The sequence below is a fragment of the Gossypium arboreum genome, chromosome 11, assembly GCF_025698485.1.
Source record: "Gossypium arboreum isolate Shixiya-1 chromosome 11, ASM2569848v2, whole genome shotgun sequence".
NCBI lineage: Eukaryota > Viridiplantae > Streptophyta > Magnoliopsida > Malvales > Malvaceae > Gossypium > Gossypium arboreum.
The window spans coordinates 8,224,220-8,248,759 of NC_069080.1; the positions used below are offsets into that span (position 1 = coordinate 8,224,220).

Here is a 24,540-nt window from a genome sequence, read left to right on the forward strand (position 1 = left end):
TTTGCATCATTTTTGAGAGTATTAAAAGCTTTAACCTTATTTCCAAAAAAAATTATTATCTTTAATTTATCTTTCTCTTTTAAAAACTTTAGTCTAATTCTGAATTTTGTTTTATAAAACTTAGATGGATTATATTATTAGATCTCATCATTAAATAATTAATCTAAAATTAGTATTTTAGTAATTTTATTTACCCATGAAATGATTTGATGGTTAAAGATATTTATTATCTTAGGTATAATCTGAATTTGAGTTGTACTAATCGCGTTAATTGTTCAAACTTTGTTCTATTATTATAATTCATCAAAATAATAAATTAAAATTTAATTAGCTTTTCAAATTTTATAAAATAGAACAATAAAATTCATAATTAAATCATCTTAAAAAATTGCTAGTGTGGTAATAAATATCTCAATTGGATATTATTGCCTCCTTCGATCAAGTTTTCTATTTAATGTGAGCAACTATGCTGTTATTAAATACTAATTTAATTAAAGAAGTGATAAAATTAAGTTAGTGTTGCCATAAATAAATATTTTTAAAAATATTCTCCCGTTTAGGTTGTCCATTCAAACACTATTTTTTAGATTTACAAATACCAAAAATCTTTGTACTCTTTCATACTTTAATTTTAACACATTGAGTTTTATACTTTTTATTTATTTAAAATTTCAATCCTTCCATCAGTTTTGTGATTAGAATTGTTGTAATTGTTATAAAATAAAATAAAATAAATCTTTTAAATCTCATGATTTATAGGTCAATTGGTCCAAACCCTTTAAAAGTACATAAATAATTACAAAAAATATTTTGAAAATTAATTTTTTAAATTTTCAATAAAAATAATAAAAATTGGAAATTGGAAAACTTTTTATAATTAAAAAATATTTTTAAAAATCATTTTAAATAACTTAAAAATATAAAATTTTCAAAAATTCAAAAGAAATGTTATTTACTAATTTACTCTATGAATGATAATAAGTTCTCTCCCAGCTTTGATTAATTTTAACTTTCTGTAATTCCTAGAATGATTTTTGCTTTCAAACTGGCATAAGTTTGATTATTAATTTTTATTTTTTTATGGATTGATTTTAAAATCTTTGAAGATATGAATATGATTTAGCCTGAAAAGAAATTGTTTTCAAGGAGATGCAAAGAGAAATACTCAATCCCATTTATCTTCTATTTATTGCATAGTATGCGAGGGTAAATCCAGAACAGGGGAAAGAGAGTTCAAGTTTCAACTTGAAATCTAATGCAATGCAATTTTTTATTGCTACACCAATGATTAGTTGAGTTGAATATAGTTTATATGACACAAATATAAATAAAATAATTAAAATATAATACTACATAAAATTAAAATAAATATTAACAGTCAAACTTTTTTAATGTCAATGTAGTGTTGAGATGAAAATGAAAATTTTAAGCTCATAAGTAGATGAATTAATTATGGTTTTAAGATAATTGTTTTTACTTTGGAATACCAGCTCCAACCTTGAACCTGCAAGTCAAATGCCAAATCACTTAACATTCAAGGACAAGAAAGACAGTTAACTATCTACCTAATTTTTTCCTAATATCAAAACTCATTCTAAACTAACCCATCAAGCTCTCACATTTCTGGTTTTCGAATAAGAATGGCAGAAGCCTCAACCTTTCTTGCTGCCAAAAGGTATCCTTCCCTTTCATGGTTTTTTCTTTCTCTATATGTATTTTTTGTCCTATTAATCTTTTACCTCCATCAAAAAAAATCTACCTCTTAGGGTAGCAGTTGTAACAGGAGCAAACAAGGGAATCGGTTTTGAACTATGCAGGAACCTCGCTTCAAAAGGGATCATGGTTGTTTTGACTTCTAGAGATGAGAAAAGGGGACTTGAAGCTTTTGCAAAATTGAAAGATTCTGGTTTGTCTCATCATTTAGTTTTCCATCAACTTGATGTGACGGTCCCTTCTAGCATTGCCTCCCTTGTTGATTATGTCAAATCTAAATTTGGAAAACTTGATCTCTTGGTAAATCAATGCCCACCCATTTCTTCAAAATGTCTGCTCTCCATTTAGATATGAAAAAAAAAAAAAAACTCTTGAAATTTGTATTCTCTCATATTTTCTACCAAGATGTTTAGTTTGGAACCACGTGCAGGTTAATAATGCTGGAACTTTTGGAGCTATTCTACATCAACAAGCTTTTGTCAAAGCTACTGAACTTGCTGGATACTTTGTAAGTATTCTGCATTTATGTTAATAATAATTAATTGATTGTCACTTTGATCTGGAATTAGCATATTCATTAGTGGTCTCTTATGATGCAGCCAAGTGAAGAGCAAGCCAGTGAGTATGAGATTGCAACTCAAACTTTTGAGTTGGCGCAAGAATGCTTAGAAACCAACTACTATGGTGCAAAAAGAATGGTTGAAGCATTTGTTCCCCTGCTTCACTTATCTGATTCCCCCAGGATTGTCAATGTTTCCTCCATTATGGGGTTATTGAAGGTACACTACAGAATCCTGGTTCCAGATAAATAACTCTAGTTTTTCAACTAACTGATGTACAAATTACTTTAAAGATGAAATGAATTGTTTTTTCCTAGTAAATCCTCTCAAGCTCCTATACAAAATTATGGTAATATTTTCATGTTGAAAATCAGCATGTGGCCGACAGCTCACTTTTCTTTTGGACCCATAGTATCATAAGCAGTAGTTGATAAAGTAAATAATTCTGTAAGGTATGCAAGCAGTTTTAACTATCATCTGTCATGTTTGTTCAGAATATACCCAGTCAATGGGCCAAGGAAGTGTTGAGTGATGCTGAAAGTGTTACAGAAGAGCAAGTGGATGAAGTCCTAAAACAGTTTCTTAAAGATTTTAAAGAGGGGTCACTAAAAGATCAAGGTTGGCCTATTTATTTCTCAGCATATACACTCTCCAAAGCAGCAATGAATGCCTACACAAGGATTGTAGCTAACAAGTACCCAAGTTTCCTTGTCAATTCCATTGGTCCAGGCTTTGTGAAAACTGATATAACTTGCAACACTGGGGTGTTAACTGCCGCTGAAGGTGCTGAAAATGTTGCAAGGCTAGCACTGCTGTCAAATGATGGCCCTTCAGGTCATTTTTTCCTTAGGAAGGAAGTCTCATCTTTTTGATCGAAGATTTTATCAACGAGTGTGTCATAAGATTAATTCTCAATGTTGAGTGATCTTAGAATCAATGATTAAAATTCCACTGGCAATGCAAATTTCCCACGATACTATTTTCTTCTTGCGGTGCAAAGCAAGGTTGCACTTGATATATTCAGTAAGAAGAATTGCCAAGCCGATGCTGGCTCATATATTTGTTTTATATGAATGATTGTGAAAGAAACTAATAATGGTTAGAGGGTTAATTTTAATGATTTCAATCAGCTAATAAAACAACAAGGAGAAGCCAATTAATAAAATGAGACCAAAACTTCTCGTAGAACCCTCAAAACTTCTTTTAAAAGGCGAAAGTGATTATCAATTTATCATGGTCCTGCTTAACAACTAACAAGACTTTGGACTTGGGTCTTTCCCTCTTTTGCCCAAATTACGCTTCATACAATTTACCCTGTAAACCTTACACCGATACCCATTCTTTCAATCCCAAGTTAATGGAGCCATCAATGGATGGTGAGGTAGAACCCCAAAAGCCTGGGTTTTTTGTAGCCGTCCATGTCGGCGCCGGATACCACGCCCCTTCCAATGAAAAAGCTTTAAGGTCGGCTATGAAACGCGCTTGCCTGGCTGCTGCTTCCGTTCTCCGTAAAGGTCCTGGTGGATCTGTTGATGCTGTTGCAGCGGCTATTCAAGTGCTGGAGGTAGAAACCCAATTTTTCTCTTTCTTTTTCGTTTTCATTTTTATAACTGTATGTTGGTCGTTGGGTAGGATCCTTTGAATTAAAAAGATGTTTTTTTGTTAAAAGGATGATCCCATCACAAATGCTGGCAGAGGCTCTAATTTAACTGAAGATGGTAATGTTGAATGTGATGCAAGTCTTATGGATGGTCAATCTGGAGCTTTTGGGGCTGTTGGAGCTGTGCCTGGTAAATTTTTATATTCCCTTGGATCAAGTTTTGTATTTTTCTTGAAGTTACTTAGTATCCATTTTGTTAAGTTTTAGACCAGGTGTTCCAAATGCTATTCAGATTGCCGCTTTGTTAGTGAAGGAACAAACGAAAGGGTCTTCTTTGTTGGGTCGAATACCCCCCATGTAATAAACAACTGTTTTCCTTGCTTTTATTTGCTATTTTTGAATGACTATAACATTTCTCTTTGTCAAGTTTTTATTTTTATTGTTGCTGCTATTTTTTCCCCCTAACTCTGGCCTTGTATATGATTTTCCAAGGTTCTTGGTTGGTGAAGGTGCACGCCTATGGGCAAAATCTAATGGTATTGCCTTACCTGCATCTATGGTTAAGGCCGATCAGGTTTGGGGTTCTTCTGCAGTGTTCTGTTCATTTTTCCATTTCAAAATAGTTCTTATTCAGTGTAAGATTTCTAATAGGTCATTCTTATCATTAGTAAAATTTTATTGTTTCTATTTCAAAATAGTGGTTGGTGACACCGAAGGCAAAAGCACAATGGAAACACTACAAAGCAATGCTTCTTGATGCCAAAGCTGAGATTGATATTTCTTCTGAAGGAAATTCTTGTAATGCGCAGCACAATGCATCAATACAAGTTATTTGATTGCATTCAGATATTAAAATTGATTCATTTTGTTCTTGTTTTTGCACCCATTTATATATTTTAAAAATTTTATTAAATCAATTCACAAATCTCAAACTAGTGTTATTTAATGGGTTATTTGATTGCTTAGTGTTTCAACAATCTTGGCTTCTGTACCAGCATTCATGATTTTCTCTTAGCAGTGAGGACTCTGTATATGTTTCTTTGAGTCTCTTCTGCATGTACTTATATTTGATCATTTTCATTTAAGATTTGCCCCCCCCCCCCAACATAATTTTGGAGATATATTTCATATCAATAAGCTTGGACAATATTTTTAACCGAAAGTATGCATCTGTATGTCAGGCTCGCATGCTCAAACTTGTGATACTTTGGAGGACAACAGTGGTGGTCAATCATGTATGCTCAGCCCATCAGCAGAGGACAATATCATGGACACTGTGGGAGTCATTTGTGTTGACACTGAAGGAAATATAGCATCAGGAGCCTCCAGCGGTGGTATTGCACTGAAGGTGATAATTACTGGATGAAACTGTATTTCTTAGTTCATTCCTCTCTGAGGCTATATAATTTATGAGACACTTTTTCCCACAATTGTGACAGGTCTCTGGTCGTGTGGGATTAGCAGCAATGTATGGTGCAGGCTGTTGGGCATCCTCAAAAGGACCCTTTGGGGCTCCTTTCATAGTTGGTTGTTGTGTTAGCGGTGCTGGAGAACACCTAATGAAAGGATTTGCAGCTCGGGAGTGCTGTGTCTCATCTTCACTGTAAGATTCTTTCGGATTTATATGCCTAACGGGAATTTGTTCCATTTACATAAAGAAAGTTTCAGTTATCCTAAATGGACCTTGTTGAGTTAGGTTGTCTCTGCTTGTATCTCTTTCTATTAATACAAAAGTAGTATAATAGGATACAATCTTTTGAAACATTAATTGTCTACTTGATTCCAAGCATGGGTGTTGAAATCGGTAACGGTCTATGCTTGGTGAGAACTAGAAGTGATGAATCATATAATAGAAGTTGAATTTGTTCGATCTTAAATTATTTGCTTAAATTCGAAGATTTATCATCTTTGATCCCATTTAGAATATTTAAGGTAAGCTAAAAAGAGAAATGAAGGACACAAGTAAATAATTTTGGCTGCCTTTGAAACATACATTAGATTCATTGCAATTTGCAATACTTGGGGTACTAATAAGGTCATTTTCATGCTTAGTTCACAGGCAGGTCCTGCCTCTGCTTGCATGAAAGTTCTTCGCTCTGTTGCTCAAGATAGTAATCAAGCTGATACTGATAAAAGTGCTGGGATTGTAATCGTGCAAGCGGATGCTCCTATCAGGGTGAGATCTCGATTAAACCACAATATATCTTTCGAAAAAAAAATTACATTTATTGGATTAGTTTTTATATGTGAATTTATTGGTTTAGGTTCCAGGAAATCCTCCAAAACTGAAAGCTATAGAAATTGCAGCTGCGTACTCATCTTTGTCTTTTGGGATAGGATATTTTGGAAGTGGCATGGAAAGGCCTAAGGTATGATGCTTGCAATTAAAACATGTTTTTGGAGTAGATGGTATATTCATTGATGTAGCAAATTATAAGGTGTGGTTAAGATACTGCATTATTAATGTATGGTTATGAAGTTCGATTTATTTCTGGCAATGCTTTGACAGCCATTAGAGATGAAAAGATTTATGTACTCTCCATCTGTTGTTTATGCTTGGTTTTTTTTTTTCTTGATTCAGGTTTCTATTCTTAGGAGAAGTAAACAGCAGAATAGAAGTGGAATCGATCATTTTGAAGCTCGAGTTGATGTTTCTACATGACTGATTTTTGTTTAACCTGTTTTTTCAAGGATAAATTATCATATCAAATCAAATCTCTCCAATTTACTTAGCTTCTTTGGGACTCTATGTAGTACTATAAAAGAAAGTAACCTGTCCCCCTTAGAGATTGCCATTTAATGGTTACTATTGATGAATAAAAGTTAAAGTGATCAATTCGATATGATCTTAACCTCACCAGTTCCATGGTATTACTATTGAGCCAGAGTCTATAAAATTTATTTTTATTACAGCAAAAGAAACAAGCAACCTTTATGATAGAAAACATATGATAATTATCTTAACACAGCAATATCTCACCCCTAAATGCTTCCCCAATCTGAATGGTTCCTCCAAAACGATAGTTAGCTCAACCAATACAAAGCTTTCATCATCATTATTGACGGTGAAATTAAATGCATTGTCTCTAATGTTTATGCCTTTTTCCAATGTAATGAATGGTGTTGATTAGTCACCCAACAATAAAGCTCCTATTGGGAACCAAGTTGAAAATTATTTTTTCTTTTCTAGAATATTTCAGTGTTTATTATTGGTCTTCTTTGAACACAAAATAACTAATCCCTAGAGTCAACCATATGCACTTCGATAATTAGGGCAAGTAATGATGGTTCTACATCATATCATTCCGAGCCAAGTTCAGGCTCAAACTCTGTCTCGCTTAGTCCTTCAACCAAGTCAAACGCATATACTGTATCATTACATAAAATCGCACTACAAAGAGAAATCCACTCATCTTGCATATAGTCATAATTGGTCCATTGTTTATGGTTGGAACAACAAAACATAACATGAGATTCCCTCATTAAAGATTTGCTTTTGAAAAACATTTTTCGTGTCAAAAGCATTTTTAGAGTCAATAATATTCTCGAATTGTATTTATATAGGTTTTAATGTTGAATAAAATAATAGAGATATTTTAAAAGTAATTTTTATTAAAAACTAAATCTCTTAAAGAAATTTAATAAATTGATGCTAAAAATTATTTTAGATATACACGATTTTTTTTTTTAGTGAGTTACAATTGACATTACATCTTAAAAGTACAAATGACATTAAAAAACACCAACTCGATTAAAAAATACCAAATCGAGTCACACAATCTTCAAACTTAAATTCCCACTTGTCTTTAGAAATTTCATAAAATGCAAAATTACAATTCATAACTCAGTCTTAATCAAACTTTTACTACTAGTCAATACAATATTGCACTAATCCCAATCACACAACAACAAAACCACAACCCACTTTGTAATAATTCCTAACAATCGACTATACCAAAAACAAGGTAAAAATCATAATAGAAAAGCACCAATATATCAATCATCAAGTAACATGTGTAATGAGATTTTCAACAATCAAAATCTTACCTCATATCACCAATACAGAAGTAGTCCTCTTGCCTGTCAAAAACCAAAGTTAAAGCAAGGAAAGAAAATGAAGTAAAACAAAAGAAACAAAATTAGAATAAGAGATAAAAGGAAATCACTATTTCCACCGTACCTTTTAACTAATCGGTCAAGTCGAAGTTTAACTTCCTCCACCTCCTCCTTTTGTTCTTCTTTTTCCCCGTAAAGTTGAATAAGCTCAAGAAAATGTCTAGTTTTCTCTTATATACAACACTAACCGCAATTAATTGCTCATGTAGTTTAAATTCTTAGCTAATGGATAATAGACTGCTAGTTGGATTTAAAAAAAAAAAAATCAATTAAATATTTTGTTGAGCATTTTTCTTTATCTCTCTTATATGATGGTGTTTGTCTATTTATATGATGTGGATATTGTTCATTAACATGACGTATTGGGTAGGTTCTATGTACATCAACACGTATCTTACCCTCTAACATGTGTTTATGCAGTCTCATGCGTGACTTTGTAGGAGAACATAGGTATCTATAAGGTTGATGTTCGAGCTCGGTTTGCAAACTCAGTCTACAAACTCGATTTGCAAGATCAATCTGTGAGGTCGATGTGTGAGTTTGATGGAAACCAGCCTATCCGACTCGAACACATTCGAATCTTGAGTTAATGATAACAAATATTATAACATATTTCTTTCAACTGAGAAGACATAATATAAAATTAAATAAATTTTAGGTTCATTGCTATTATTAATCAATCAAGAAGAGACTACTATAATACGCATTTACATTTCATTTGAATGGTACGAATCCTAAAAATTTAGAATCCAATGAAATATGAATTGTTGGTAACATTAGCACCACTGAGTCCAATAACCAAATAAAAATTAGGGTGGCTCTCATTTGAAGAGGTCAAAAGCTAAAAACCTTGTTTCTCTCCTGTCCAATGATATAGCATCCAAATTTAGTACATTTAACCTTCCAAAGTTTGAGGAGATCCAATCACGTGGGTGTCCAAGTCAAGTACATTATAAGTTGATATATAATAGTTTTTTATAAGATAGAGCAAAGAAATTGTTTTATTATCAGCTCTCATTTGTCAGACGTAAAACCCAGAAAAAGGGCAAGTTGCTTCTTTTTTCTTGTCCAATAGTTCCTTTGTTTGTTCAAAAACATATTCTTTTTTAAGGTTCAAACAAGTTTAAGCTTAAGGGAAAATGGCATTCACGGGAACTTTGGACAAATGCAAGGCTTGTGATAAGACTGTCCATGTGGTTGATATGATGACTCTTGAAGGAGTTCCTTACCATAAAACTTGTTTCAAATGCAGCCATTGCAAGGGAAACCTTGTGGTATGCTTCAATCTTTTTTCCTTACAAAACTTGCTTTTATTTTTTGACTTGTTAACAAATCCAACATCTTTCATTTGTACCTTTATAGATGAACACCTACTCCTCCATGGATGGAGTCCTGTATTGCAAGCCTCATTTTGAGCAACTATTTAAGGAATCTGGCAATTTCAGCAAGAATTTTCAAACAGGTGACATTTATAGGCATTTCTTTTGAATATATGAAATTTATTCATATCCCTTTTCATCTTTATCCTACATGGATGAGGCTAACAATTGGTGATGAATTTTGCAGCGAAGACCGAGAAGCAAAATGACACGGTATGTCCCCTTAAATTTTACTAGTGTTAAAATGGGAAAATATAAATGCTTAAGCTTTCTTTGGTATGTCACAGTCGAGGACTCCCAACAAACTCTCATCCTTATTCTCTGGAACCCAAGATAAATGTGCTGCTTGCGAGAAAACAGTGTACCCATTAGAAAAGGTTGAGCAATATTTATTAAACTTTACTGATTACCTTTTTTAAATTTGTGAGTAATTCAAGATCTGGTTAAAACAGATTACAATGGAAGGGGAATGCTTTCATAAAACATGCTTTAGATGCGCTCATGGAGGGTGCCCTTTGACACACTCATCCTATGCGGCTTTGAATGGTATCCTCTACTGCAAGCATCATTTCGCTCAACTTTTCATGGTGAAAGGGAACTACAACCATGTCCTCCAGGCTGCTACACATAGGAGGAACACCTCCACTGCATCATCCACGGACTTTGCTGAAAACCAAGCTGACCTCGAAACTGCAGCGGCTAATCAAGATGACAATGAAGAACAGTCATAATTTTAAAGAATATTGAAAACAATAAACTTTAGCAATTATCGATCCATTGGATGATTCACTGACTGGTTCTTCATAAAATTCCCTTATATGATCTCTTCTTAGAGCTTTTGCAATTGTACCAGTTTGATTGGCTTGCAGATCATGTCGAAATTAACATTAAATTCTTGTCTGATTGCTCACATTTGATTTTGTATTCGATAATTCATACAAATTGCATGCTTCATATAGACGTTGTATAACTCTTTCCAACTTTCTTTTCCCCAACCTATGTTCCTCAATTTTATGTTGTATTTAATGAATGTCATCCATTATAAATAAATAAAAATGGTTTAAAATATTTAATGCCTATATTACCATAAAATTTCTGTATCATGAAATAATTTTTTAAAATAAAATATAAAAAGCCATTTTTCTTTTGTTTTTTAAACTACAATTTCCTTTTAAAATCTACCATCCATTTATAATTTTTTTTTACATTCTTTTTGTAAATATATAATTTTAAATATTTTCCCTTTCACTGAGGTGCTATATAAAAGACAAATAATATTAGAGAGAAAGGATACACTTACATAAACATATTTTAAGATATATTTTCATAATTTTTCTATAATTATTATTCTAATAAAATAACAATAGGGTTTAGTCATAAAACTGTTACTTGTGGTACTGGTAAAATTTTGAACTCATCTAGTGTTTTTATTATATTAATTTAGGATATTGTTTTTAAAATATGTATTTAATAGTTAAATTTTTATTTTAAAATAAATTAATTTTTTAAATTTATTCCAACCTTACACAAATAAACATGAAAGATTTACAACAAACTTCAAATATCTATTCACAAATACAAACTAATTTAAATGTAATTTCTAATCCAAGATTTATCTGAATAAATTCTAATGATATATCATATTATATAAGGGAGGGTGTTCATAGTTTGGTTAAAATCGAATTAATCGACCGAACCAATTTAATTCTGTTAATTGGCCTATGGTCGAATTTAGTTAGATTGGAAGTCAATTAATGATTTTTAGAATTTTGGTTATCGATTAATTAACCGAATTAATCAATTAACTGTAATAAATAATATATATTATATATAATTGTTAACTTTTATTTGATTGTTAACTTTCAAGATTTATGTAGTGTTTCTAATGTTTTATTTATTATTTTTACCTCCATTTAAAAAATTTTAAACTATTAAAAAAGAAAGAAAATGAACATTAACAATGTATTTTTATATGTTTTATACTAATTTTAATTAAAAGATAAAAAACATAAATTTCAGTTAATTTTGTTAATAGATCGAATTAACCGAAATATTTCGATTCGATTAATATATTTTAAAAAAATTCAATTCGATAAATAATTAAAGATATTTACGTTTTAAATAATTCAGTTGGACTACAGCACTAATATTATACCTATATATGATGTTATTGATGAAGAGTTACAAAAATTATGAATTAGAATTGCATTATCGGTTATCTAGTTCTTTGTTCTCTCTTTTCAAAGAGTATGATTCTCTTAATGTTTCTTTGTTCATCCACCATATCTAGTGGCTCTTCCTGAATTTTCTTGGCTTTGCTTTAGAGATTTGACTCATCCAATTCTTCTCCAATGATTTGGCCAGTCAATTCTATCTCATTCTTGGGTTTCTCTTTTCTCCCATTTTTTTTTAATGATTCTAAGGTTTGCTTTTCCCATCCCATGCCATCTTGGTTTTTTTGTTGTTCTCTAGCTGCTGTTGGAGTGTGTGGGCATGAAGGAAGTTGCATTGTTTTCGCTCCAACTAGAAGTTTCGGCGAGGGACACTCTTTTGAGATCAAAGGTTTTTTCTTTCGCATCTGATTGGTATCTTTCTTCCACTATCATAGACTCCTTTTAGTTTTGACAAGGCAGTGTTAGTCTTTTTATCATTCATCATTGAACCACTCATTAGTGTCGGAAAAAGATCTCATTTGTTGATAATGGTAAGGATCAAAAAGAAATTAGTCCTAAGCCTCCTTTATCAATATAATCAATACTTGAATTTTAGGGTTACATCAAATAATCTTGTTATGTCATTACGAACACATCGAAAAATAAGTATTAGTAGATGAAGCCTTTTACAAATTTTGACAGAGGACATGGCTTAATCCTAAGATAAAGGAATTTTCTTTATTTGGTTCTCTCAACAACTATTGAGCCTTGATGAGTGAAATTTGATCTTCTGTTGATGCTTTCTTTTTTCTACTTCATGTAAGCCCACCATCGTTGTGTAATGATTTTGAAATTAAATGGAACTCTCTTTGGTCAAAATATATACATATAAAGGTAGTGATAACACAGTTTTTTTTTTTATTACTAGAATTGAGATGTGCAAGGGACCGTATGTTTCCTTATACTATTTTGGATTTATCAATATTTTGAAAATATTAAATATATTTATACAAAAATATTTAAAATATCATATGAATGATTAAATAATTTTAAATATAAAATGTTTATCAATTTTGTAAAATATTCGTAAATAAAATGTATAAATAAAAATTCTATCATTCAATAAATCCAAAATAAACAAAGAATAAGAGATCCTTCCATACATTAAACGACAATATTATTGACAACAAATCATCCTATACTAAGGGTGTGTTTACCATTGAGGTTGAAAAACACTTTTCAACCAAAATCATGGTTTCAAACTAAAAAAATTGGTAAATAGACATCTTTTCGAACCAAAATTTGATTTTAAATTTGAATTTTAAACCAATCTAATAAGTCATTAAGCTTTTGGCTTTTGCAAAAATTGATTTTCAATAAAATTATTTTTTTTATCCTCTCATTAAACCTTCTGTTTTACAGTATCGTGTCTAAAATAGACATTTTATCTTTCCATAAACACTTATGAACAGTAATAGTAAACACTATTAAATTTTCTTCACAACACTTTTCTGTTATACTTTTTCACATCACTTTTCAACATCAATTTTAAATTGGCCCTAAATGTATGTAATGAAAGTTACATAAAAACATACACATGAAGTTGAGTGAGAGTTTGTTGACCGTCTTCGAGTTGCATATCTAGTTGCAACCTACTTTACTAACATTGTAAGAGTAAAAGATGGACACATAAGTTTTGTTATACAATTCAGAAACTTCTTAAGCATGTAAAGGAGAGCTTTACCTAGAAAGTAATTCACTATAAATTTTCATATACAATGCATGATTTATGTACTATAATATGAAATATAAATATAATTTATATATTCAAATTAAACTTTACAAATAATTTAATTTTTATTTAAAAAGTATTTGAAATTTATATTTCAAATATCACAATATTAACAATGGGTTACCATAAATTGTTTTATTATATTTGTACTATAATATAAATTGAATATTTGTTAATATCAAAATAGTAATAAATTGGCCTTGTGGTAATAATAACACGTGAAAATAATGATACATAACATTTGAGTCAATTATAATTTAAGTTTATATATTGTATATATCATGATAGTAACTAATTTTAGTTTATATATTCCATAACATAATAGAAATTCAATTCCATCATTATTTGATTAATTCATACGATTCGATGAAGAATGAGAAAAGAATGGAATTTTTTTGAGAAATGGGAATTCAAAATGCTCGAGGATGAAAATGGGGAAATGTCTACAATACCTGGATTGAATCAGATACAATTTGAAGGATTTTGTAGGTTCATGGATCAGAACTTAACAGAAGAACTTTATAAATTTCCAAAAATTGAAGATACAGAGCAAGAAATTGAGTTTCAATTATTCTCATAATATTAACAAATTTAAATATCATTTAATATTAACAAACTTGTTATATTATTTTTAATACCTTTATTATAATTTAGGTTTATATATTCTATATATTTTAATATTAAAAATTTAAATATCAATTAAATACATATTTTTTTTACTTTATAACATAATGTCTAAAATAAACATTTTATTTTTTCAAAAGTTTTTTTGACAACAATAGTAAACATTGTTAATTAAAAAAAAAGTGATTTTCAACACTTTTTATTACAGTGATAAACTAGTTCTAAGACTTTCCCCTTAAAAGTTATGTCGCGATATAAATAATAAGAACAATTTGCATACAACAAGTATGCACTCAAATAAGTTCTTTATACAAACATGATAAGTGCTTTCACTCTCGTATATAAAAAAGATAACAAGTTTCTTTAAATAAACATACGCTAGCTTACAAAATCACAATAAATGTAAATTTCTATCTCCTTGAATTCAACTCAATAAAGCCTTCAACATGGAATAGAATTAACAAAGATTTTCTAGATGTAATCTTTTTGGAAATCAAATCTTTAAAAAAAAACTTTGATAAGTTAAGTTGTATTTTGATAATAATTAAAGTTTATTAAATTTTTTATTATTTATTACTATAAATGATAGATTTTTATTATATATTTTAATTTTATTCATGTACTGAACGTTATATTCGAAGGAGTTGATGTCAGGCCCAACCCTGGAGTCATCTGGAGGTGCGGCTGCCCATTGCCTAAGGCTAAAAGAAGTCCAAAATATTTGGTTTCTAGTTTTTAAGGGCCCAAAATTTTTTTTACCAACTTTTAAGGGACCTAAAATTTTTTCTCTAACTTTTAAAAAATCTGCCCCATTTTATTATTTTATCTAGATTCCAAAAATATAAAAAAGGGGGCATAATTGATGCAACAGCTCAATTTTTAGTGGTGTCGAAAATAGTGATTCGAGATCACTAAATCCGACGAGTGAGTTTGAAAATTTTATTATTTATTATTTATGAGTTAAATGTAATTTTAGAAAAAATTATAAATTAGTGAATTTTGCTTTAGAAAAATTTATTAGGTTAAGTGGTTCCGAAAACGAGGTATCAAGACCTCGATTTCATAAATCAAGTCGTAAATATTTTTAAATCTTGAAATTGGATGATTTGGGGGCAAAATGATCATTTGGGAAATTAATGTAAAAATAAAAACAATGACTAAATTGAAATTTAGCCATTTCTTCATCAATCTTCAGCCAAAAACACCATAGGAGAGTCTTTAAAGATGGTTTTTCATAGCTTTACTCCATGTGTGTTCAATTCTTGTTTATTTCTTGTAAATTTTATGTTTTTGAGACTTTTACAATTTAGTCCAACTATCTGTTTCATTAGTTTTTGATTTTATGGGTGGTTTTGAAAGTTACCATTGATAAGTGCTGAATGTTTATGATGAATTAACATGGAATCAAATATCTTAAGATTTAATCTCTTTCACAATTTGGTCCTAAAATCAAATTTTATTGAAATTACTTGATAAAATCATCATACAACAAAATTAAAGCTTCAATTCCATGTTAATTCATCATAAAAATCCAGCACTCATCAATTGTAACTTTCAAAACCACCCATAAAATCAAAAACTAATGAAATAGATAGTTGGACTAAATTGTAAAAGTCTCAAAAACATAAAATTTACTAGAAATAAACAAGAATTGAACTCACATGGAGTAAAACTATGAAAAACCAGCTTTAAAGACTCTCCCATGGTGTTTTTGGCTAAGGATTGATGAAGAAATGTCTAGATTTCAATTTAGTCATTGTTTTTATTTTTACTTTAATTTCCTAAATTACCATTTTGTCCCTAAATCATCAAATTTCAAGTTTTTTTTTTCCTCCACAGGCAGTTTCAGCCTTTTAATAAGTGTCTAATTTTCTTTTTGGTCCTCTATTATTCACCACTTAAGCTATTTAATCACTATTACTTTAATTAGCTAATTTTGCATCTTTTTCAAATTAGTCCTTTTTAATTAATTAACTATCAAAACGTTAAAATTTTCTAACGAAACTTTAATACTAACTCAATGACACTCCTTAAATATTTATAAAAATATTTATGGCTCGGTTTATAAAATCGAGGTCTCGATACCTCATTTTTTAAACCACTTAACCTAATAAAATTTTCTAAAACACAATTCACTAATTCCAAAATTTTCCTAAAATCACATTTAGCTCTTAAACACTAAAAATAACATATACGAGCTCACTTGTCAGTTTTGGTGGTCTCGAATCACTGTTTTCGACATCACTGAAAATTGGTTGTTACAACTTACAAAAGGTAATGAAATATTTGTAATTAGTCCATAAAGTCCGGTAATGCTCTATAACCCTATTTAGGTGATGGATAAAGGTTAGAGGTGTTATAATTGATATAATGGTTACATGAGAATTGACCATTTCAAATTTCTACATGTTGATATATATATCCAAAGCAAAATAAAGGAGAAAAAGTTTGTAGAATATATAAAAAGGGGATAACAATATGATATTCAATGGGCCTACAATGACAACTACCATTCCAGCAAAAGGCCTTCAATCATAAATGTTATAATTACTGGAAACTCCCTTAGGTTTTGATAAATAATGAATTAATAATTTCCCAAAAGAATAGATAATGCTGCTTTATGCTTTGAATTGAGCTCGCCAACGTTGCCCTGACCCACTCACTCCTGACTCACCAAGCACCTTCTCTCCTAAGTATTCTTATTTATTTATATAAAATCTATATGGATTATTAATTTATGTTACTTAATTCGCTTAATTTATGATTTCATCATTAAAATATATTTGTTTTTTCATTTTTTTTATTTCAATTTAGTACGTAGAGTACAATTAAAATTTTAATTTTGTATTTAAAATATACTTTCGTTATATTTTTAACCTACTTTCGAAAGACGTTACAAAAAATTATAGCCAATTACAAAGCGCCATATGACTTTTTTACGTAAAAAATAAATATTTTCTTTTTTGGTCAAAATTGGGGTGTCCATTACAAGTAATAGTGATAAATCCGTCATCATGGATACTCTCCAGAGAGGTAAATGGCTAGTTATGAAATGTGATTTATTTTGTTAGGTGAAATCGAACTCCCAACTTTATGGTTACAAATAATTTATTTTTATTAAATGTATATACACATTAAAAAGTATAATTTTTTTAAAAATACAGAGAAAAAAATTATAAAATAAAATTCACAAAAATATAATAAATTGAAAAGAAATTAGTTGAAATTAATAATATTATTACAATGAATATCAAAATGTAAAAATTAAAGATAAATCTTTTATAAAATTCTAAAATTCTAAGAAGATATTTAAATTTCTAAATTTTTAAATTTTATAATATTTTATTTTGACTTTTAAAATTTAAAATTATATATTTTAGAATTTTATAAAAAATATTTTAAATATTATACATGATTTTTTTTTATTTTTGAATCAATATAATATATATTAGTAAAAATAAAAGGACAAATGGCGTGTTTTAATAGCGCCATGTAAACGGTCAACACCGTCAGTCAATTTGATCAACGATCGATCAACACCGATCAATAGTTGGTTAATGATTGATCAAAATCAAAAGTGTTTTTTAATATTTAATATTTAATTTTTTATTTTAAATTTAGTATTTTTATTTTAAATAAACTTAATTGCCACGTAACACTTTTTCATTGGTCAAAATTGGCTAGAAATTTTTTCAACATACTTTACAAAATGGGCCGAAAATAGAAGAAATTGATACTTTAGATACCAGCTTAAGACAAAGAAAAATTCAAATACCAAAGTGAAAAAATAGATATTCTTTGATAACTAAATAGTAAGTTAAGCATATTTAATTTAAGTCCTTTTGTGTCCCGCTTTGGTGGGGGAATACTTGCAAGCCTCGTTAGATTGTCTTTATCTCTTCTAAAACATAAATAAAAAGAATTAATCGCATTTTTATTTTATTCAAATAAATATTGATAAAATTAAATTTAAATAATACTAATTTATAATAGTTTTTTCAGAGATTTTAGATTAAAATTTAATTATTTTATTAGCAAAATTAGTTTTATTTATTAAAATAAAATATAAAAAAATCTGTTTCATATCTTAATAAAAAAATTAAGATTCTCTTACAAAGTTAATTAGAAAAAAAGAAGTGGGTTAGTTGCTATGGGCAATATATGTAAATATAAAAACCAAGCGGGTTCATACATCAAAATCTAGAAAAGGACAAAAATGAATTATCCATCTGGATGCCCTAATTTTATTTTCATTGATTTTCGTCGCAGGCTCGGCTCAGGAACGACTGTGAACCAACCCGTTCTGTTTTCATTCTAAAATCTAACATCTTTTTTCTTTGCCACCAAAAACAAGCCATTTATAAAAACCTTTGCGCTCCCAAAACCCAAATCTTTTGATTTCTTCTCATTGAACAAAAAAAAAAAAAGTCATTTGATTTCTTGTCCAGGAATCGTTCATTTTTTTGAAAAAAAAACCCAGATCTGTGTAATAGCACCCTCGGTTTTCTCTCAAATTTATGATCTAACCTTCTTTTTTTTTTTCCCCTTGAGCTACCAGAGACTAGTTTCTTTCTTTTTGTTAGGACGACCCTAGGTTTTGCCACTATTTACGGCGTTACCCCTTTGTAAGAGACCCTAGCTTGCTTTTTTTTTTTTGTAGTTGTGTACAGATTTCGGTTTTCTAGGGTTTCGAATCTGGTTTTTCGGAGTTTAGGGTTGTGATATGAATAGTAGAGGGAGGTATCCACCGGGAATCGGTGTTGGCCGAGGGGGCGGAGTGAACGCGAACCCTAGCTTTCAGTCGAGGCCTTCGCAACAACACTACGTGCAGAGGAATTTGTTGCAGAATCACCAGCACTTTCAACAACAACAACAACAACAACACCAGCAACAACAACAGCATCAGCAACAGCTGTGGCTCAGACGAGACCAGTTGCCCGGCGGCAATGACTCCAGTGTGGTCGATGAGGTCGAGAAGACCGTACAATCTGAAGCCGTCGACTCTAGGTCCCTTTCGATTTCTTCTCCTTTTTTATTGTTATTTGTATTTACGAAGAATCTCCTTTTCCATTGTATTTTGTTGCATTGTCTCTCTATGGAAGACGATTTAACAGGTTTCGAGTATTCTAATCACCTTAAGTAGTCAATTTAGGGTTTGATTTGGTCGCGAGGAGGAACTCGATTGTACAGAGAAAGGACTTGATGAGGGATGGGCAATTTTAATTTATTTATTGCTTTTTTGGTTACCCTTTACTTTGCTTTTTAACTGTTAAAGTTTTATCTATGAGTTGTGTTCTCTCTTGTATATGCTATAGAGTGAAACTTAATATTTAGGTGATTTTATCAAATTGAATTTTCTGTTTGCTTTATTGTCTATGGTTTCAGTCTTATTTACCTCTTTCCTTACCTCCTCTTTTAGTTCGCAAGATTGGAAGGCAAGGCTGAACGTTCCGCCACCTGATACACGCTACAAAACAGAGGTATTTTTGTAAATGATATTTGGTTCTGGTGTTGAATTTACCATTTCTTTGCTAAGGAGATTGCACGCAAGAGAACTGTCATTTTAAAAATTGCTTGAAAGATTTTATATGTTTTACCATGATAATCATCATTTCATACCTTCATAAAATAAAATAAAAAAATTGGTTAAATTCTGTTATTAGTCCTTGTACTTTATGAAAGTTGTGGATTTAATCCCTGTACTTTAATTTGGTCATTTTTTAGTCCTTGTGCTTTTCAAAATTTAAAATTGCAGTCCTCACCGAACTGTAACTGTTATATTCATTAAATTAAGTTATGGTATTTCCAAAATTTTATGCATTAAACATATTATCATATATGTAATGTCATGGGGCAGCTTGTTATTTCCACATATTACTCACCAAAAATCCTGTTAATGGATTAATGACGGTCATTTGCATCAAAAATGAAATTTCAAAATTTGAAAAATTTAGGGACTTAGAATGATCCAATTGGAGAATATGGCCAAATCTACAATTGTACCATGGTACAGAACTCGTAATTGAATTTAACCAAATAGATTAACTGTCACTGTTTGTATCAGGGCTAAAATTTCAGATGTCGAAAAATACAGGGGCTAAACTTGACCAATTTGAAAAGTATAGGGACTAAAATTGATCAAATTAAAGTAAAAGGATTAAATTCACAACTTCTGCAAAGTATAGGGAGAATTGCAAAATTTAACCTAAAAAATTCTTCCCAGCTCTTTAGAATGGTATAGGACAAATTGCTGTCTTATGTTATTCTGGTGTTGCAAGTGATTATTCTTCTTTAATTCCTATTATCCTATGATATAAACTATAAATGCACTTTATAAAGTTTTTAACTTGGGACACTGATAACCTAGGGTTTTGATGTTGACCTGGTAGTGAAATTTTAGGCTTGTATTATTTCATCCTTGGTAGCATATCATTTTATTTTTGTGACATATATCTCATTACAAGACATGAGGGTAGTTCTTTGTACTTTGAGATATTTGAAAAAGTTTAATTGCATTTTTATGCACCGATCTGCCATTGAATTGCTGCCAGGATGTGACAGCTACCAAAGGAAATGAATTTGAGGACTATTTTCTGAAACGTGAACTTCTTATGGGAATATATGAGAAGGGTTTTGAAAGACCATCTCCTATTCAGGAAGAGAGTATTCCTATTGCTTTAACCGGAAGTGATATTCTTGCTAGAGCCAAAAATGGCACTGGGAAGACAGCAGCATTTTGTATTCCTGCCTTGGAAAAAATTGACCAAGATAACAATGTTATTCAAGGTTAGATAACTATCTACTTCTTCTTTTTTCAATTTTTTTGTTTACCTGTGTATCAGTTATAGGTCCAGTTAATTGGCAATTGGTACTTCATAGCTCTCTCATTTCTATTCTTCATTCTTCCTCTAGTTGCTTGATTTGCTTGTCAATCAGATATTGGCGAAGATGCATGAGTGCTGTTTGCTGCATTTACTATTAACTGAAATCTGAATAATGGGCATTTATATGTATCGGCATAGTCGAGTGAGGGTCAAACTTCTGTACCAGTTTGTGAAATGAGTGCATCAAGACTTCTTGCAAATAGGTGCAACTTTTTGCGTCAGTCCAGGCATAGATTTTGATTCTTCTTACTGAAACTTGCACAAATGAAGTTCTTCATTTGAAACTTTTTTGGCTTAAAATGAAATACCTATCAGTTCCCTCTCTGTTGTGTTACTTTTGGCACAAGAAAGTTATCATTGCCACTCTTGGGCTTTTTATTTTTCAATATCTGTTCAATTACTTCTTTTTACTGATGATGCATTTTTTTTTTCGCAGTTGTCATACTTGTTCCAACACGAGAACTGGCTCTTCAGACATCACAAGTGTGCAAGGAGCTCGGGAAGCATTTACAAATTCAAGTCATGGTCACAACTGGAGGTACGAGTCTCAAGGATGATATCATGCGACTGTATCAGCCAGTTCATTTGCTGGTTGGAACTCCTGGCAGAATTCTTGACCTTGCTAAAAAGGGTGTTTGCATTTTGAAAGATTGTTCAATGCTTATTATGGACGAGGTAATAATTTGGTAGTTTCTCTGTATTTTTCTTTCAGTTTGATTTTCTTTTTGCCTTTCAAGTTTAACATGAGAGAATTTGATGAAGTTATCTGGGAATCTTGGCAAACGGTGTTTTATGGGTTTATGCCTTTTTGATTGGGTGGGATGAGGATAGGTTTTGGTCGCCTCATGTTTACAGCTTGGAAATATTTGTGGCAATTGAATTGGCAGAGACAATATGAATTCTCTTCATTTTGTTCTTACAGATTCTTGAAACTATTTTGGCTGCATCATTTGTTCGATTTTCTGCTTAAAGATTTTAAACGTAATTACAAGTACTTACTGTAAGTTGAGGCTGTAGCTAGCTGCATTCTCTTTGTGCTTACTCTCTTCATTAGGTCCATGAGTCCCGATATCTGTTGTCTGTAAAGATTGAGATCTTCTTTCCTCATTTACCACTGATTTTTTTTTTCAATTTCTTATCTTTATATAATTGCTTGGTTGGAGCTAGATCTCAAGTGTGAGTCAATAATGCATTATAAGTTTCTGTAAAAAGGAAGCAATACAGTTTTTGGATGGAGAAAATATTTGATTATTTTCCTTACCTTGTTTATGCCCGACTTTTTTTAACATTGTACATGCACAATACCATGTTCTCCTTTTTGGTTTCTTTCAGGCAGATAAACTTCTGTCTCCAGAGTTTCAACCTTCTATAGAGCAGTTGATACGATTTCTTCCAGCAAATCGTCAAATTTTGATGTTTTCAGCCACATTTCCTGTTACTGTTAAGGACTTCAAAGACAGATACCTAAAAAAACCTTATATTATTAATCTAATGGATGAGCTTACTCTGAAGGGTATTACACAATATTATGCTTTTGTGGAAGAAAGACAGAAAGTCCATTGCCTGAATACCCTTTTCTCTAAGGTTTGATGTTATAAAAAACTTTATTTAGTTTTCTCTCTTTACCTTTGTTTGGATGAGTGATGGTATTTATTTATCTCCAGCTGCAAATAAACCAATCAATCATTTTCTGCAACTCGGTCAATCGGGTGGAGCTGTTGGCCAAGAAAATTACGGAACTTGGCTATTCTTGCTTTTATATTCATGCGAAAATGCTTCAAGACCATCGTAACAGAGTATTTCATGATTTCCGCAACGGTGCATGCAGGAACCTTGTTTGTACTGGTATGTTATGCCATGGGAGATGAGCTAATCTTCATCTGCAGTTTGATTCTTTACAAGTAAATCAGTGTTGTATAGCTAATAGTTCAAAGTACTTTCTTTTACTGTGTTTTCTGTATCAGGCTATTGTTTTCTTTTCATCTTCTATTGCTTTTTCTTTTGTTTTGCTAGAAAATAACTACTTATTTGAACTCATGGCTGCTGGCTTTAATTATTTATTTCAAGCAATGTACTTCACATGTTAGTTTCGTTAGAATTGAATTGTGATGCATGTGCAGAAAAAGGTTTTATTCTTCATAAGCATTCTATGATAGTCATCATGTAAACAATAATCTCCTAATGATGCATTTATATATTCTGCAGATCTTTTTACAAGGGGTATAGATATCCAAGCTGTGAATGTTGTTATTAACTTCGACTTCCCCAAGAACTCAGAAACATACCTTCATAGAGTATGTTGGTTAAGATATTTTCTCTTGCAAATTGCAACATTTGTACCATTTATTTTGTAATCCTCATGGAATTTTTTTTAATGAGCAGGTTGGTCGATCAGGAAGGTTTGGTCATCTTGGATTGGCTGTGAATTTGATCACTTATGAGGACCGCTTTAACTTGTAAATCATGACTGTTAACCTTTCTGAAGCTATAGTAATATATGCGTTGAGTTTCTCCTGATTCATTGAAAATTTACCTGGTCTTTTGTAACAGGTATAGGATTGAACAAGAACTTGGGACTGAAATTAAGCAAATTCCTCCACACATCGATCAGGCAATTTACTGCCGATGATATATGCAGGATATTTCCTGCTTTGCCTATGGTGGTGAACAACGGTGAGCAACCATCCTTGTCTCCAGTCTTAGATTACATGCATGGAGTAATTTCTTTGTTGTTTGTACTCGCGATTTACATGCTACAAATATTGATGATGTACAATGGTTTGCATGTTTATTAGGGTCAGTGGAGCTGATCTATCAAGGTGTTTGCCCTGGCAAATGGGTGTGCGTTCAAAAAAGTTTGGTGGTGTTGGTGCTGTATGCACGTGTAAGCCCTCAATGCTACTAGCAATTTCTCAAAATTCAGTAGTCCTGAAACGTTGACAGGATAGTAGGAGAGAATATAGAAAGTTGTGCTTTTGATTTTGTTAACATATGGTTTGGTACTTCCTACTCTTATGCTAGTCGGATCATGATGGAACTGTTTCAAGGGTTGTAGCTTTGTGCAAGAAATTTATTTTTTGATTATGCTGGCTCATCTTTTGTCATATGAATAAATAAAGGCATCTGACATTTAAAAAGAAATGACTTGTGTATGCTTGCCATCCATTTTAAATTTGTTTAAGACATTGCTAGTTGCTACTCTTGTAATTCATTTGGAGTGTGCAGAAGAACCAATATTCAGACTTTGAGATCCGTCCCTGCGATTGCTGATCAAAGTTTGGCTGGATTTGTGTTGTAAAATTCAGTTATCATCAATGTAACGCCAGGAAACTTGCTAATGGCACATCCAAACCCTGGTCTTGGTTGGATTGGAAATTAATTGTATGCTTCAATGATTAGCCCAACTTGAATAATATTAGGAACGTGATCTACCGAATTACAGCACTTATCTTTTATTCCACTTTTCTTCAAGAAAAAGCATTTCCAAATAAGCTAAGAGGGAAACAGAGAACGAAGCATTCAATAATTTTGCATGTTGATGAACTGAAAGCTCCTCCCCACCGCCGAAAGCCAACAGTGTATTTCTTTCCTTAAAGAGAATCCAAGCACGGGCATGAATGGAATCAGCCTTTCTTTCTTCTCCATAACAGATAAACGATACATCTTAAAGCAAAGTGAAAGGTGTATATGCTTTAATCAATTTTGAAAGGTGTATATGC

At 31.1% G+C, this 24,540-nt stretch overlaps 4 protein-coding genes across 5 annotated transcripts; all 4 read left to right on the plus strand.

Annotated features, from left to right (window-relative positions):
- Positions 1-1,529: 1,529 nt before the first annotated feature.
- On the plus strand, positions 1,530-3,247 carry LOC108473641 ((+)-neomenthol dehydrogenase-like). Its single transcript, XM_017775319.2, has 5 exons — positions 1,530-1,675; positions 1,767-2,013; positions 2,144-2,221; positions 2,313-2,492; positions 2,768-3,247. The coding sequence occupies exons 1-5, from the start codon at positions 1,641-1,643 to the stop codon at positions 3,143-3,145; spliced, it is 918 nt and encodes a 305-aa protein (XP_017630808.1). The 5' UTR covers positions 1,530-1,640; the 3' UTR covers positions 3,146-3,247.
- Positions 3,248-3,385: 138 nt separating this feature from the next.
- On the plus strand, positions 3,386-6,730 carry LOC108473640 (putative threonine aspartase). Of its 2 annotated transcripts, none has more exons than XM_053021083.1 (10): positions 3,386-3,837; positions 3,943-4,063; positions 4,146-4,230; positions 4,366-4,447; positions 4,572-4,686; positions 5,031-5,221; positions 5,313-5,476; positions 5,926-6,049; positions 6,138-6,242; positions 6,455-6,730. In XM_053021083.1, the coding sequence occupies exons 1-10, from the start codon at positions 3,631-3,633 to the stop codon at positions 6,533-6,535; spliced, it is 1,275 nt and encodes a 424-aa protein (XP_052877043.1). In that variant the 5' UTR covers positions 3,386-3,630; the 3' UTR covers positions 6,536-6,730. The 2 variants fall into 2 exon arrangements, with proteins under 2 accessions (XP_052877043.1, XP_017630807.1); XM_017775318.2 differs by having other exon boundaries at positions 4,572-4,671; positions 5,055-5,221.
- A 2,214-nt stretch (positions 6,731-8,944) lies between these two features.
- On the plus strand, positions 8,945-10,436 carry LOC108473116 (LIM domain-containing protein PLIM2c-like). Its single transcript, XM_017774674.2, has 5 exons — positions 8,945-9,263; positions 9,352-9,451; positions 9,556-9,581; positions 9,656-9,745; positions 9,821-10,436. The coding sequence occupies exons 1-5, from the start codon at positions 9,129-9,131 to the stop codon at positions 10,097-10,099; spliced, it is 630 nt and encodes a 209-aa protein (XP_017630163.1). The 5' UTR covers positions 8,945-9,128; the 3' UTR covers positions 10,100-10,436.
- A 7,679-nt stretch (positions 10,437-18,115) lies between these two features.
- Positions 18,116-23,962, plus strand: LOC108473420 (DEAD-box ATP-dependent RNA helicase 8). Its single transcript, XM_017774964.2, has 10 exons — positions 18,116-18,944; positions 19,357-19,417; positions 20,489-20,723; positions 21,258-21,496; positions 22,154-22,405; positions 22,486-22,666; positions 23,027-23,115; positions 23,204-23,277; positions 23,372-23,494; positions 23,617-23,962. Exons 1-9 carry the CDS (start codon positions 18,661-18,663, stop codon positions 23,448-23,450), a joined length of 1,494 nt encoding a protein of 497 aa, XP_017630453.1. The 5' UTR covers positions 18,116-18,660; the 3' UTR covers positions 23,451-23,494; positions 23,617-23,962.
- Positions 23,963-24,540: the final 578 nt, after the last annotated feature.